The sequence below is a fragment of the Lissotriton vulgaris genome, chromosome 1_1, assembly GCF_964263255.1.
Source record: "Lissotriton vulgaris chromosome 1_1, aLisVul1.2, whole genome shotgun sequence".
Classification (NCBI taxonomy): Eukaryota; Metazoa; Chordata; class Amphibia; order Caudata; family Salamandridae; genus Lissotriton; species Lissotriton vulgaris.
The window spans coordinates 1136835841-1136851736 of record NC_141685.1 but is presented as its reverse complement, the minus strand read 5'-3'; the positions used below and the strand labels follow the sequence as shown (position 1 = coordinate 1136851736).

The 15896-nt window shown below is 50.3% G+C and overlaps 1 protein-coding gene across 1 annotated transcript in view; it reads right to left on the bottom strand.

Moving 5' to 3' along the window:
• Positions 1-15896, bottom strand: part of CS (citrate synthase) — a 167486-nt gene that overhangs the window by 17234 nt on the left and 134356 nt on the right. Inside the window, exons 8-9 of the mRNA XM_086963819.1 lie at positions 14011-14140; positions 13828-13929 (exon numbers count right to left, since the gene is read on the bottom strand). Coding sequence (XP_086819945.1) covers positions 13828-13929; positions 14011-14140 — 232 coding nt within the window. The remainder of the gene's footprint in view (positions 1-13827; positions 13930-14010; positions 14141-15896) is intronic.

Here is a 15896-nt window from a genome sequence, read left to right as displayed (position 1 = left end):
TTTTATGAGCCAGTCGTCCAGGTACGGGAAGACATGGATGTGCTGTCTTCGTAAATGTGCTGCCACTACTGCTAGGCACTTGGTGAATACTCTTGGTGCTGTTGTGACTCCGAATGAAAGTACTTTGAATTGATAGTGATGCCCGTCTATTACAAATCTGAGATACTTCCTGTGAGCCTTGTGAATGGGAATGTGGAAGTATGCGTCCTTGAGATCTAGAGTAGCAAGGAAGTTGTTTTGTAACGGGAGCGGAGTGTGACCATGTGAAAATAGTCTGACTGTATGTATATGTTTAGCGGTCTGAGGTCCAGAATAGGTCTTAGAGAGCCGTCCTTCTTTGGAATTAGAAAATAGAGAGTAAACCCCCTTGTTTTGTTGGTGCAGAGGAACTAGTTCTATTGCACTTTTCTCTAGCAGAGATACTACTTCTTGCTTTAACAGTGATAGATGTTCTTGTGTTATTGGACGCTGTTTGGGTGGTATGTCTGGGGGGGGGGGGGGGTAGATGTTAGTTCTAGACAGTAACCTGACTGAATAATGTGTCGCACCCACCTGTCTGATGTGATTTTGGTCCAGGCATGAAGGAATTGTTGTAGTCTTCCCCCCACAAGAGTGGAATGTTGGGGGGGGGGGGGGGGGGGGGGGGGGGGGAAGGGGAGGAAAGTCATTGGGTAGGGGTGGAGGCAGAGCGGGAGTTGTTGGTTTGTCCTCTGCCTTTGTTGTTGTTACCCCTGTAACCCCCTCTCTAGTAGCCCTTAGTGAATGTGGATTGGCTAGGGGTTTTGTAAAAAGTGGAGGGACTTTCCGAGGAGTAGCCTCTAGTGTTGCCTCTGTATGATGAGCGACAAAAAGAACGTCTGGGAGCTTGCTGCTGCAAGGCTCCCATAGATTTTGCTGTATTGGTGTCTTTTTTCATTTTTTCTAAAGACAGGTCAACATTTGGGCCAAATAAGTGTGTCACATCAAATGGCTGATTAAGGATGGAGTTTTGTAACTCAGGTTTAAAACCTGAAATACGTAGCCAGGCATGTCTACGTAGAAGTGTGCTGGTATTGATTGCCCTTGAGGCGGCATCTGCAGCATCTAGGGCTCAATGAATGGTAGTATTAGTAATATTTTTACCTTCCTGTACAAGTTCATTGGCCCTATTTTTGTATTTGTCTGGTAGATGCTGCATTATGGACTGCAGTTCATCTTAATGTGCCCTGTCATATCTTGCCAGCAACGCTTGGGTGTTGGCACTGCGCCAAATGTTAGCTGCTTGTGACGCTGTTCATTTTCCGGAGGCGTCAAGGAGCTTAGATTCTTTGTCTGGTGGTGAGGCCTCACCTGATGTCTGAGAATTAGAACGTTTACGTGCATTAGACTACTAAAGACTCTAATGGTGCTGGACCTTTGATGTAAACTGGATCTGTAGGGGCAGCTTCATATTTTTTCTCAATGCGAGGGTTGAGGACCCTAGCCCTGACAGGATGTTTAAAAACCTCAGTTGCATGCTTGATGACACCTTTAAGCATTGGCAAAATGGCAGTAGACCTTTGTGTGTTATCAAAAGTGTCTAATCGGAAATCTTCCTCCACCGCATCGGTGTGTAAGTCAACCCCATGATACTGGGCAGCTCTTTGGACTAGTAGGTTAAAACCTATAGTGTCCTCTGGTGGGGAAGGTCTGGAAGGGTGTACATCGTCTTGTGGGACGTAAGGCACATCAGGGGTGTTTTATTCATCCCATGGATTAGGTGACTGAGGGGGACTATTGGTCCCTGCTGGGTCATGTGCTCCCCCACCTGTGTCATCAGAGTCTGTATCTACATCATCGTCTTGGTTAGTGGATGGTGTAGGTGAATGATGTGGTGGAGGAGGTGTAGGAGGAGGAACAGTATGGGGAGGTGGCGGAGAAGGGACCCTCAATGGAGAGGTTGCTATATCGCTCTTCTTTGGAGGGGAAGGAGGTGCCAGCGCCTCAAGTGGTCTCTTCTTGGAGCTAAGAATCAATTGACCAGTCTTAGGATCCTTTACAAGAGTTTTTTTATTAGGATCTGGTGTGAAAAGTTCTTCTGAGTAGGGAAGATCCTTTGGCGTTGAAGTTTTCGGCTCTGTGGGTTTTTTCGGCACCCAGTTGGTAGCTGGTCTTGGGTCTTTTGGTTTAGAAATGTGCCCTTTTGAAATGCCTTTTACCAGAACTTGTTTTTTTCGGTTCCGGGTGTTTTTGGCTCCGAAGCGTGTGAATCTAGAGCTTTAGGCTTTTTTTACTCGGCTAGGAGTGTGGTTTTGGCATCGATGAGCCGCTGCCAGTCTTCGGCGAGATGTGCTTAGGTGTCAGAGCAACGGTCGGCGTGGTTGATGAAGATGGCTTCTTCTTCGGTGTCGGTATAGGATCGGCACCGGGAATAGGCTGGCTCGAGCCCGAGCCGCCTGAAGGCTTAGTAGGCATCTTTGCCGGTCCCGAAGGCGGGGCGTGGGAAGCAGTCTCTCGGTGTGCACCCGGGCCCGAAGGGGAGGGTGTGACCGAAGCCTTTTTTGAGGGTGTTGAGGAAGGGTTAGGGTCGACGGTTTTACTTACGACCCGTTGAGCTGAAGTGATATCCTCAACGTCTAAGTCTTCGGCACCGGAGGAGCTGGTACTCTCTTCGGCATACTGGTGTTCTGGCGCGTCGACGCCCTCTTCAAAGATGTCGTCGGGGATCGAAGCTGACGAGCGAGCCATAGTTCTTCGAGCTCGTCGGTCCCGAATCATCTTCATTATTTTTAACAATATCACAACGCTCTAGCTTTCCAAATGTGCGCAGTTTTGTCTTTATAATTTTTACTTGTTACTATTTTCTACACGTGCTGTAATAACTGTAGCTTTATATTTGGGTTTTTTTTTCACAACAAGTTTTATTGGTTTATTAGGCAAGGGATAAGCAGTTTTCCATAGTCAGGAAGACACTGTCAAGTAGCAAAGCACATTTCAATATACATACAACCCAATCAATTGGAGGAAAGGAAAATGAAAAGGGGAAAGGGAAACAACCCCCCCACCACCCCAGCCCCCCCCCCCCAACTGCCCAGTGTCCCATCTACCCACCCCTTATCCCACCCTAACCCCATGCACGTGATCACAACAGTTCCGTCAATAGATCATGATATAGCAGTCTTCGAGTGTCATTCTAGGCCTGAAGGTCCTCTAGAGTAGGCAAGCCTTCGTCCGGGGCAGCCGGAGGTTCCAGAGTCAACCCCCTGTAGTCCGCCCACCGCTTCCATATTTTAAAGTGTTTCAGTGGGCATCCTCTGGCCTCAAACACGGGCCGCTCCAGTCCCATAAAATAATCAAGGCCTGCCTTCCAGGGCCCCTAGTGGTGGAGCCCGGTCACTCTTCCAAGCCCTTGCCAGGTCCCGCTTAGCCACCACTAGACCCAGCAGCAGAAGGTGGCGTTTGAAGATATTCCCGCCCACATTCTCCAGAACATGTAGCAGACCCAACCGGGGGGAGAGGGGGAGATCCCACCCCAGCACCTCCGACAGACAGCTCCAGACCCCGTTCCAGAACCGGGTCAGACCAACGCAAGACCAAACCGTATGCCAAAGTGTACCTCTCTCAGTCCCACAGCGCAGGCACTCCGGGGATGCAATCAGGCCCGCCCTCCACAATCTTTCCCGAGTATAGTATGCCCTATGTAGGTATTTAAACTGGATCAGGCGGAGACGAACTGCGATTGCTGTTCCACATGGGGACTCCAAGGCCTCCCTCCAATCGTCCTCATCAAGGGGGCCCACATCCGTTTCCCAGGACTCTTTGAGTGGGAGCAAAGAGGCAGAGCAATGAGTGACTAGGGTTTGGTAGATGCGGGATACCTTCTTGTCTCCCAGGTCTCCCATAAAAATTTTGGCTTCAACGGGACTGAATTCTGGTAGTTGCTCCAAGCCAACCAAACTCGGGGCGAGCGCGTGGTGGAATTGTAAGTATTTAAAGAATTGAGATTTGGGCATTTGAAATTGAGCTGAGGTCCTGGAAGGATTTAAGTGTAGTCCCAGTCAGGACGTGTCCAAGGGAGTAGATTCCAATGGAATCCCAGCCGCCAAAGCCTGATAAGGAGGACAGCGCAGGAAGCAGCCCGTTTCTCCACAAAGGGGTCTCTGCTGTCAGTTTACCCCACCATCCCATGCGGCGCAACACTTGTCGCCAGACCAGGAAGACCACCTGCGTGGCCCGAGGCAATGCCCTCCGCAGCCTGGCCGAGTACAATAGTGTGTGGAGCGTGGCGTCGCCCATCAGCGAGCGCTCGAGGGCATATGCAGGATCTCCTCTATCCCCGTACCACCACTCGTTAAGAACTAAGAGATGGGAGGCCTGATAATAGGATAGGAGATCCGACGTGGCCAGGCCTCCACAATAAGTGGATAGGAAGCATGCCCGCAGTGCTACCCTGGCGGCGCCCCCTGCCCATAGGAAGTTACCCAGCACCGAGTTGACCTGGCGAAACCACTGAGGGTCTATCCTATGTGGGTGGTTCTGCAGTTGATATAACATACGCGGGAGTGCGACCATTTTGAAAATCGCAGATCTACCGTAGATCGTGAGGGGCATCCGAGACCACGTCTTAATGTCTGCCTGAACCTTCTCCCATACCGGCAGCACATTGCGCTCCCACGCTATGTCAGCGGATTCGGACAGGAAGACTCCCAGATATTTCAGTCCTCCAGCTGCCACCTGCAACGCCGACGCCCAGGGATAGAGACCGGGACCCTCGCCCAATACCCAAAGGGTGGATTTACGTGGATTAAGGTAGAGCCCCGATACCTCACCGAATATGCGCATAATTTCCAAAATGCGGGGGCCAGACCGGTTGAGATCAGTAAGAAAGAAGAGGACATCATCTGCATAGAGCGCAATTCTATCGGAAAGTCCCCCACCCCACACAAAACCGCGAAGTTGTGCATCAATACGTACCCAAGAGGCCAGGGGCTCCATGGCCAACGCAAAGAGATAGGGAGACAGTGGGCACCCCTGCCGGGTCCCCCGGGCCACCGAGAATCTCTCCGAGATCGCTCCGGACACCCGCACGGAAGCAGTTAGGTCAGTGTATAGTAGTTTGATGTTAGAAATAAACACCGGGCCTAGGTTAAGGCGTGGCAGGAGGGCGAATAGGTAGGTCCAGCTGACCGAGTCAAATGCCCTATCTATGTCCGCCAGCAATAAGGCCGCCCGTTCCCCAGAAGCCCGTATGGCGTCAATGGCCGTCTGTGCCCGCCTGATGTTGTGCTGAGTCGCCCTACGCGGCATGAAGCCCGCTTGATCCGGATGTACGAGATCAGTTACGTATGGGAGGAGATGGTTGGCCAGAGCCTTCGCCAGTAATTTAGCCTCAAAGTTGAGTAGGGATATGGGGCGATACGACTCGTGACGGTCCGGGGGCCTACCAGGCTTCTGAAAGACCACCACTTCAGCGTGGCGCCAGTCTGCTGGCATGCGACCCTGCTCCCTCGCCAATTCCAGCGCCTCCCTGTAGTGGGTCCCCAGCTGAAGATGAAACTTTTTATAGAATTCACAGGGAAAGCCACTTGGTCCGGGCGCCTTCCCGGGGGGAGGGGGGGGGGGGGGGGGGCAGATCTGCAATAAATTTATCGATTGCGTCTTTATATTTGGTTTTTGGCATGGCGTCTGGCTTACAATTCTATATCGGGCGTACTTGCCGGCTATCCAGAAGGAGAATTTCCAGGGAATAGGCCGGACTGGGGGGGGGGGTTACGTTTTCACACGGAGAACCTTTTTTGAGGCTGTAGTGACCCGCGGTACGATGCATGGAGTAGTTTCTGTCCTGTAACTCCAGTTCTGTACTAGGGGTATCTGTTATAGTCATAATCTAGTGAATAGTCCCGCTCATGAGCGTGGACCCCGGAGCAATCAAAAATAATCTCTTAAATTGTCAAAAAATGCAGACCTGCAGAGACACTTAAGAGAGAATTTAAAGACCGATAATGCAGCCTATATCCACAGGCTACACTGTCCAGTACTTTAACTAGAAATTCCACCAAAAAAACCACAAACAGCACAGCCTGTCCAGTTTTTCCTCACAGAGAAAACTTCCCTTTTTTCACAAAAGCCTCTAGAATGATAAAGATGAAGGGGTGGACAGACAAGCCCCATGGGCTGCCATTATGTGGCTCAGACAGGGATACTGTACCTTTAAGAAAACTTTCCAGAACTCTCAGTATCCCAGAATGCACAGCTGGTCCCTTTTACTTTCAGTTCTTTTTGAAGGCATAACACGCCAGACCTGTAGCATAGCTCACATAAATATCTTTCTCCACGGGGAGGAGGGCGAGCGCTTATGACTATAACAGAGGTACCCCTACTACAGAACTGGAGTTACAGGACAGAAACTACTCCTTCTGTAGTAGGGGATCTCTGTGTATAGTTATAATCTAGTGAGTAGAATGGCAAGCCCATCCCCACACCAAAGCGGCGGTGGAGAGTAAGAAAAATAACACCACTACTGTACGAACAGATTTCGCAGCGAAGCCTGCCCAACCTGAGCATCTGTCCTGGCATCAGTGTCCAGACAGTAATGCTTAGCAAAGGTATGGACCGACTTCCAAGTGGCCGCCTTTCAGATTTCTGCAATGGGAACATTACGTAGCAAAGCAGTCGTAGCAGCTTTGCCCCTGGTGGAATGAGCCTTAGGTTTACCCCCTAAGGTCTTATTAGCTTTCTGGTAACACAATTGTATTCAGGACACAATCCACCTCGAAATGGACTGTTTAGAGGTAGCAAGACCGGTCCGGACTGATCCATAATTGATAAACAATTGGTCTGACCTACGAATATCTTTGGTTTTATCCAGATAAAATTTCAACACCCTCCTAACATCCAGGGAATGTAGAGACCTTTCCGCTGGAGATGAAGGATTCTGAAAAAACGTAGGTAAAGTTATGGTATGGTTAACATGGAAATCGGAGATAAACTTTGGAAGAAATTCAGGGTGAGTACGCATAACAACCTTAGCAGCATGAAATACAGTATAAGGTTCTTGGCAACACAAACGCCTGAATTTCACTCACCCTGCATGCCGATTTAATGGCCACGAGGAACGCCACCTTCCAGGAAAGGTGCTGCAACAAACCCTGTTGAATTGGTTTAAAAGGCTCCTTCATCAATCTGGACAGCACCACATTCAATTCCCATGAAGGCGAAGGAAGCCGTACAGGAGGGAACACTTTCTTCAAGCCTTCCAAAAAATCCTTGATCACAGGGATCTGGAAGAAGGAGGTCTGTGAAGGGCATTTCCTGTAGGCAGTCAACGCAGCGAGATGAACCTTAATGGAATGAAATTTAAGGCCAGACTGCGCCACATGTAACAGATATGGAAGGATGACATCTTCCTTACATGTCATTGGATCATAGTTCTTGGACTTGCACCAGATACAGAATCTCTTCCACTTGGAAGTCCTAGTGGAAGGACGGTTAGCCTCCTTCAGTATGTCCATACAATTTTCAGGAAGATTCAAATGGCCATATTGCACTCTCTCAGGAGCCGTGTCGCCAAACAAGACGAGAGGTTGGGGTGCACCATCAGCCCCCTGAACTTCGCGAGAAGGTCCGGCAGGCACGGCAGCCGTATGTGAGGAAGGAGAGACCGGTGAAGCAGGTCCGTGAACCATCACTGCCTGGGCCATTCCGGGGCAATCAGGATCATCCGTGCCCGGGACTGGGACAGCTTGATGAGCACCGCCGGAATCGGGGGAATGGGTGGAAAAGCGTACAGAAAGCTGTTCGACCAGTTGAACCATAGCGCATTCCCCAGCGTCCCCTGCTGGTAGTACCTGGATGCGAAGTCTTGTCATTTGCTGTTTTCGGTGGTGGTGAACAGATCTAGGTCTGGAGTCCCCCACCTTGCGAAGAATTCTACTAGTACTTAGTCGTTTATGACCCATTCGTGGTTTTCCTGAATCAGTCTGCTCAGTGCGTCCGCCTGAACATTCTGCACACCTGGCAGATGGGTAGCCATTATCGTCAGTCCTCTGGCTAGCAGCCAGTGCCAGATCACCTGCGCCTCCTGCGACAGGGTGCGCGATCTCGAACCCCCCTGCTTGTTGAGGTAATACATCGTGGTCGTATTGTCCGTCTGTACAAGCAGAGAATTGGTCTGGAAGGACGGATGAAAGGCCTTCAGTGCCAAGTGAACAGCTTTGAGTTCCAGAAAATTGATGACGTGGACTCCGTTGGGGACCACGTTCCTTGTATCTGCAAGTCTCCGGAATGCGCCCCCCAGCTGTGGATAGAAGCATCCGTCACGATAGTCTGAGTGGGAAATGTCCTTGTGGAAGGGAACCCCCTTGAGAAGTTTCTCCTCTGAACACCACCATTTCAGAGACTGTAGAGCATGCAGAGACAGTCGTATCTTGTTGTCCCAGTTGCCTCTCCTCTTGTCCCACTGATCCTCCAGACACTCCTGCACGGTCTCATGTGAAGCTGTGCGTGTGGTGTGAGGAAGATACAGGAGGCCATCAACCCCAGTAGAGAAGACACCGTCCTCACTGTTGTAGATGGAGCGGTCATAAGAGCCTGAGCCTTCCGAAGGAGTGATAATCGTCTTTCCTCCGAAGGAGACACGCTTGCTGAAAGCGTGATGGAGGCTCCCAAGTACTGAATGCACTGGACCCGAGTCGGGACAGACTTGGACATGTTGATGTGCAACCCCAGTTTGTTCAAAAGAACCCACGTCTTCCGGAAGTGCGCTTGAGCTTCCGAGAAGGAGGAGGCCTTGTTCAACCAATCGTCCAGGTACGGGTAGACAAACACCTTGTTCTTCCTTAGGTGTGCCACTACCACTGCCATGCACTTCGAAAACGTCCTGGGCGCAGACTTCAGCCCGAATGGCAGTACTGTGTACTGATAATGATTGGAGCTGACTTGGAATCGCAGGAACTTACTGTGTTTCTGTGCAATGGGCACATGGAAGTACGCATCCTGTAGGTCTATAGCACATAGCCAGTCTCCCCGTTGCAGCTGAGGGTAAATCTGATGCAACGACAGCATGCGAAATTTCTCTCTGCGAATCCACTTGTTTGTTTGTCGCAAATCCAGAAAGGGTCTGAACTCGTTATTGTCCTTCTTGCGAACCAGAAAGAACCGTGAGTACAGACCTCTTCCTCTTTAAGACAGAGGGACGTCTTCTGTAGCCCTTTTCCATAACAGGATATCGGCCTCCACCTGGAGCTCGCGCAGCTGAAACTGCGAGCTGACCGGTGGAATTGCTGGAGGCGGGCTGGTGAACCGAAGACTGTATCCATTGCAAACAATATTCAGCACCCACTTGTCCGGAGTAATTTATCTCCACTCTGCCAGAAAATATTGAACGCTTCCCCCCCACCGGAGTGAGTAACGGACGATGGGGAAGTAACTGCTCAGGGCCGAGACCCGGCCGGGCTTTTGGACGCAGAGGCAGACTGCTGACCACCCCTGCCCTTCTGACGCTTCTGGAAGGGCTTCCTCTGGAACTGCTGTTGTTGCTGTCCAGACTGCTGTCCTCGCCCTCTACCTTGCGCCCCGTACCGTCTTTGGAACGGGCGGTAGTTTTTCTTCTGGTCCTTGGGCTTCTCCAAGCCCACCGCTGTCAGAGTCTCGGCCTCCGCCTTCAAGCGGGCTATCTCGTCGTCAGCTTGCTTCCCGAAGAGGGTCTCTCCCGAGAAGGGCAGATTGGCCACCCTCTGCTGGGCTTCGGGCTTAAAAGAGGTCAATTTAAGCCAAGCGTGGCTCCTCTGGTTGATACCATGGGCTGCCAGGAGCGAAGAGTCTGCGGCTGCGCTGATGAGCTGATCCGACACCAGCAACCCCTCGTTCAGGATCTCCATAAAGTCCTCCTTCTCCCGAGGGAGGAGGTCTGCGAGCTGTTGGAGGGACTCCCACAGGGCCAGTTCATAGCGCCCCAACAGTGCTGATGCACTGGCAGCCTTCATGGAGGTAGCGGCCGTCCCGCATACCTTCCTGCGAGCTGAGTCCAACCAGCGACTCTCCTTGTCCGGAGGCACATTCGACGATGGAGTGGTGGTGTGCTACTTTCTCGCCACCTTCACAATTACGGAATACGGAATGGGATCCGTCCGGAGGAAAGCCGGGTCCGTATCAGGTGCCTTGTACTCCTTCTGTAGTCTCGAGGGGACTGCCTTAGTCACTGCCGGAGTGAGAAAGAGCTCCATTGCAGGTTCCACTAACCCTGGAACCAAGGGCAATAGAGGCCGAGACAGGTGCTTCTTGCGAAGAGTCTCAAAGATGACGGAGGTCGTGGGCGTGGGCATCGTCAGCTTGATGCCCAGCTTGTTAGCACCCCTCAGCAAGACCTCCTGAAAGGACACCACGTCGTCCACCGGGGATACCCTCGTCTGAGGGGATTCAGATAAGGTTGGAGAATAGTCCCTCACACTGGACGATCCCGTGCTGTATCGAGACCGACCCCTCCTATGGCGTCGTCTGGATCTCGTCGATGATCAGCGGCGACTCCTGGATCTCCCTCTCCGTCCGGAGCGAGATCGGGGTCTTCTAGGCCTTGGGCGTTCCGCGGGTGCCTGAGGAGCAGCCGGTGTTGGAACTTGCGGCGGCGGCCTGACCGGGGACCTCGGCCAAGGTGCCCCCTTAGGCGGCGTTGGAAGGTGCGGCAGTGAAGTCGACCTCGGAGGCCTTGGTGGTGCACATGGCAGCACAGGAGGAGGTAACAGTGGCGATGTACGTGGAGGTACCGGAAGAGGAGGCGGCGAAGGAGTGCGCGGCAGCGGCTCCTTTGGCAGTGGAGGAGGACTAGGCGACCTCGGCTTAGGAGGCGAATACACCTCAGAGTACACCGAGCCCGGTGTCCCCGTCTTCTTCCTGGGCGTAGGCGTTCGAGAGGCAGCCCCCCCCCCCCCGCCGGTGACCGACGTCGCCGTCTTGCCCCAGATGACCTGGAAGAACTCCTGGCTCCAGAACGCCTCCTGGAGGGAGATCTCTTCCTATTATGCGCTGAGCGCCTCCTCTGCATCGAAGAATGCCTCCATGACTTTGACGAACGTCGTCTCGACGTCGACGACCTACGCCTCGACGGCAGGCTTCGCCGTCTCGACGCCGATCCTCTCGACATCGAACGTCTTCTCCGCTTCGACCTCCTTCTCGACGCGGACCTTAGAGTCGACGGCGAACGGCGGTGTCGCCTCGACGGCGAGCGCCGACGCCAGCTGGAATCTTCTCGACATCGTGTCGACGACGTCGAAGATGACGACCATGAAGATGATGATGGCGGCGACCTCGGCGGTGGTCTCGTCAGTCCCCTCGACGTTGGGCGTCGACGTCGTCTCGACCCAGAGCCCTGAGGAGAAGGGGAACAGACCGCAGTCATGCCTCTCGACGCTGTCGTCGATGCTATCGACGTCGACAGAGAACGGCGACACTTTCTGGCCTTCTTGACGCTGGGGAGCCCCCCCCAGAGGCCTTAGCATGTGCAGGAGGCGGCAGATCCAGCCTTTCCAGACCCACCTTGACTCTGCAGTCTTCTTTCTTCCAGTCCTTGGAGCCTGATCTTCCTTCTGTCTCTCAGGGTCCTGGAGGAGAAAGACTGGCAGATCTCACTTCTCAGGTAAATGAGAAGCAGGGAGACACAAGATGCACAGTTCATGTGGATCCGACTTGGCCTTTTTCCTGCAGCACTCCGGGCATTTATCAAATAATGCAGGCATATTTGATAAAATTAGAGTGCTCAGATGATAAAGAAAGGAAGAGGGCACCAAAACACGTCGTGTGAAAACACTTAAACACTTTAAAGTGCAAAAAAATATTTAATAAACCTAAAAAAGGAAGAGCTCAATGCTCCAGGGTCCTGCTAGCAGGAGTCGGAAAAAAAAATTAAAGTAAAAGGGACCTGCTGTGCATTTTGGGATTCTGAGAGTGTTCTGGAAAGTTTTCTTAAAGGCACAGTATCCCTGTTTGAGCCACATAATGGCAGCCTATGGGGCTTGTCTGTCCACCCCTTCATTTCTATCATTGTAGAGGCTTTTGTGAGAAAAGGGAAGTTCTCTGTGAGGAAAAACTGGACAGGCTGTGCTGTTTGTGTTTTTTTTGGTGGAATTTCTAGTTGAAGTACTGGACAGTGTAGCCTGTGGATATAGGCTGCATTATCTGTCTTTAAATTCTCTCTTAAGTGTATGTGCAGGTCTGCATTTTTTGACAATTTAAGAGATTATTTTTGATTGCTCCGGGGTCCACGCTCAGGAGCGGGACTATTCACTAGATTATGACTATACACAGAGATCCCCTACTACAGAAGTATAAATTTCTCATTACTGTGTTAAATGTCCAATTACTTTAGCACAATAGATATTGGTAATTTGGGGTCATATCGCGAGCATTTACCTAGCTGGGTTAACTTGCCCTTTTATTATTATTAAGGGGCATTTATAGAGCGCCTGGTTACGCAGAATGCGTAACCAGGCGCTCTATAACGGTTTTATATGCCAAGCATATGATTTATGCGCTGCAACATCCTTTGGTAGATGCTAATGTGGGTATGGGATGGGCACAACTGTGTGCGCTCACTCGTGTAGCGTCCGGCTGTGTTGCTCATGACTTTGTTTGAGCTGCAATATGTATTTAAATCTTTGGAATATCCCAAAATATGTTGACTGTTTGGGGGCTTGTTAAGACTGTCAACCCTGCTACATTTTTTATTATGCTGCCACCTTACATGATTGCCCACTTAATGATATGTATGTGAACTTCTAGATATACACCCTTGTGCACTCGCATTATCAATTTTTTACCAGGTAGTTTGTGGTCCTGGCGTAGCCCAAATGTAATATTGAACATTGCCGGCCATGCCTCTTACCCAGTTTTATCTTTGTCCACCAAGTTGAGGTGATATACTGCAGAATTTCATCATTGACTTTGCCAAAGCATTTTCTATGCACAATACCACTAGAAAGCGTGTACCAGTAGATAAGCCACATTAGAGTACTATCCACAAAAACGATGAGCACATGGTACAATATAATGAAAGCTGAATACAGAACCTCAAAATGTGATGTACGAAACAACACCAATGTAAAATAGCATCTGTTTTTATTCAGAAGTTAGGACCAAAGGCACATCATAGCTCTGATAGGACCTTCACCCTATCCCTACCATAATGAACTGCCAGGTCTTCTCCCAACTTCACTGCAAGTAACCGCCATGCTGCCTATCTTTATATCTCAATTCTATCTCTCACACACCAATATTTACACATCATCATTGGGATGACTCACTCCTGCAGCAGAATGTCTCACTCTGCATTCTACTGCAGGCTCAGAACCTCCACTCACATATTACCAAGACCAGAGACTACTCTCTCCTTGACCTTCTCTGCGTGCTGTACATTCTCTTCCCCGAGCCTTCCTCGGAGAGGTTTATAAAGATGAAGGAAGCTGCGCTGTGTACATGAAACAGATATTGTTTCGATCATTTGTCAAACACCACAGCATGCAGAATCTGCAGTAAAAATAGCAATATGTAGCCAATATGTCTTGCTTTGGGACCTTATAAGTATTTAGTTATGCAGCACAATATCATTGGTGCAACAACATCAACTGTTGCATGGCTAAACACTTATAAGGTCCCAAAAGCAAGACCTATTGGCTATGCCAATGGTTGTTGTTAAATGTTGATGGCATGCTGGGAGCTTACGTAGGTGCAACGTAACAGGATGAGTCTGTACGGTTTCTCTAGATTAAAATTCCACTACAGATCTCCGCTTTGAAGAATTTCCTCTCTGGTTTAAAAACCTTTTACAGAAACGCCGCAGGATTCACATCTGATGCTAGTCATTTGTGTGTTTGCTCTTACCCTGCCAGAGTTGAGGGTGTTCCATATGAATTCTTTCAGTTTTTCATCCGACACTTCTCCACCTAGTTCCTTCTGAAGGTTGGTTAGCCACCCCAGCACTTCCTGTAATATAAGAATGTCATGCTCAAGACCAGGGACTCAACATTGGCTACAACAGTCATAATAATTAGAACACTTGCATACCTGATTTGCCAGGCCATGGAGTGGACCGGCCAGCCCATTCATGGCTGCAGAGAAGGACAGGTAAGGGTCAGACAAGGCGCTTCCCACAAGGTGACTGGTATGGGCACTCACATTACCACCTTCATGATCACTGCAAAGAAAGATGCATGGATGATTAATGGAAGGTCAAAACAAACAAAATGATAGACGGAATGTTGCACATTGGCAAAACATTCACCCCCAGTCACAGATATGGGTTTAATCCATTGTTATTTTGCACGCCACACCACCCCAGTTCAGACATGGCCATATGCAAATCAGTCTTGACCCTGTGCCTCATGGAAACAGTCCAGCCCGAACTGCCAAGCCATGTCTTCCCTGGACCAGAATCTAGCATCCTAGGACCGGTTTCGGGCTATCAGCCGTCATCAGCCAGGATAGCTTGACTCCAGTGGCGTCGTGAGCACAGGACCCACGTCTGAGCATACCCTTCCCACATAGGGCGAACAGCAAAACACACAAAATGTTTAATGGAAGGTCACAGGAATTCACTTTAATAGATGATCTTCAATATTCTGCTCAGTGGTTCACTTCTATATTGAAAAGATCTCCAGAGTGAAGTCTTTTAATAGAGGATTTGTGACTCCTATCCTAGCTAACCCCGACTTTTTACCAGAGGTTCATCAGGAAGGGTTCAGATGATGGCGGGAGGGAGGCTGTAAGCACAAAGTCTGTCTGTTCGACACACAGGGGATTATCTTGTTCGATCAACTGAAGACAGATTATGGCCTGGTGGAGGCAGATCACATCCAGTACTTACAAATCAACACTGAGTCATGCAGCAGTCTTATCAAACCCTATGCAGAGCGTCCCCTAATGCCTTTTGAGAAATTAGTTCCCTTAAGAAGGATGACAAACCTCTTATCACAGAGATCTATGCACTCTTGGGTGGTGCTTCAGATGACCCCACAAAGGGCTGATCATCCACTCTGTATTTTTTGGAACGATCGATGTAAAAGCGTAGCGCTCTTATGGGACCCAAGCAATGCAGTCTCTCCTCAGAGGGGCGAGATGGAGCATAGGACGCCGGTAGGGTGATAGTTTGACCTTCTGTAAGGGCATCACAATTTTAGGTAAGAAGGATGTTTGTGTCCGCAGAACCAGCTTGACTGGGAAGATGATGATGCTCGGAGGAATAACAGAGACCCTAAAGCTCACTCACTCTCCCCGTAGAGGCGATGAGGAACACCATCCTGATGGTGAAGAGCCACAAGGGACAGCTGTGAAGCAGCTCAAAGGGTGTGCACATCAAAACTGTGATGACTCAGATAGGGTCCCACTAAGGCATAACAAACTCCATACTGCTCCACTAGTAGCAATACTACATAGTGGTGATGTCCGTTAGCACAGACACCACCCTCACTTTGAGAACGGACGGAAGGCCTTCTGCTCGAGGAGATTGATAGATCGAGCCAGGCCTCACTACCATAAACTCTGGGTGGGGCAGCGAGAGCGTTCTGTCACCGACTCAAATGCTGGCCCAGTAACCATCAATTCAAATCTTTCAGTCCCCGCTGAAATCTGGACGTGAACAAAGAGATCCCCTTGATGTTGGGCCCACTGAGACTTCAGATCCCACTGCAGAACCCACATATGCCACACCTGGTGTGCTTGACTAGAAGGATGCAAAAGGCCATCAGCCCCAGTAGCCTCAGAGTCAAACTCCCTAAAATCCAGGACAGAGGCTAAAAGATTGGGTTCAAAGCCTGAATGACCTAGATTCTCCTTTCCGGAGAAAAAGCACGAAAACGAACAGCGTCTAGCATGGTTCCGATGAAGGAGAGCGCCTATTAAAAAGAAAGATGTGACTTAAGCACATGGATAGTGAACTCCAAAGAGGAAAGAGG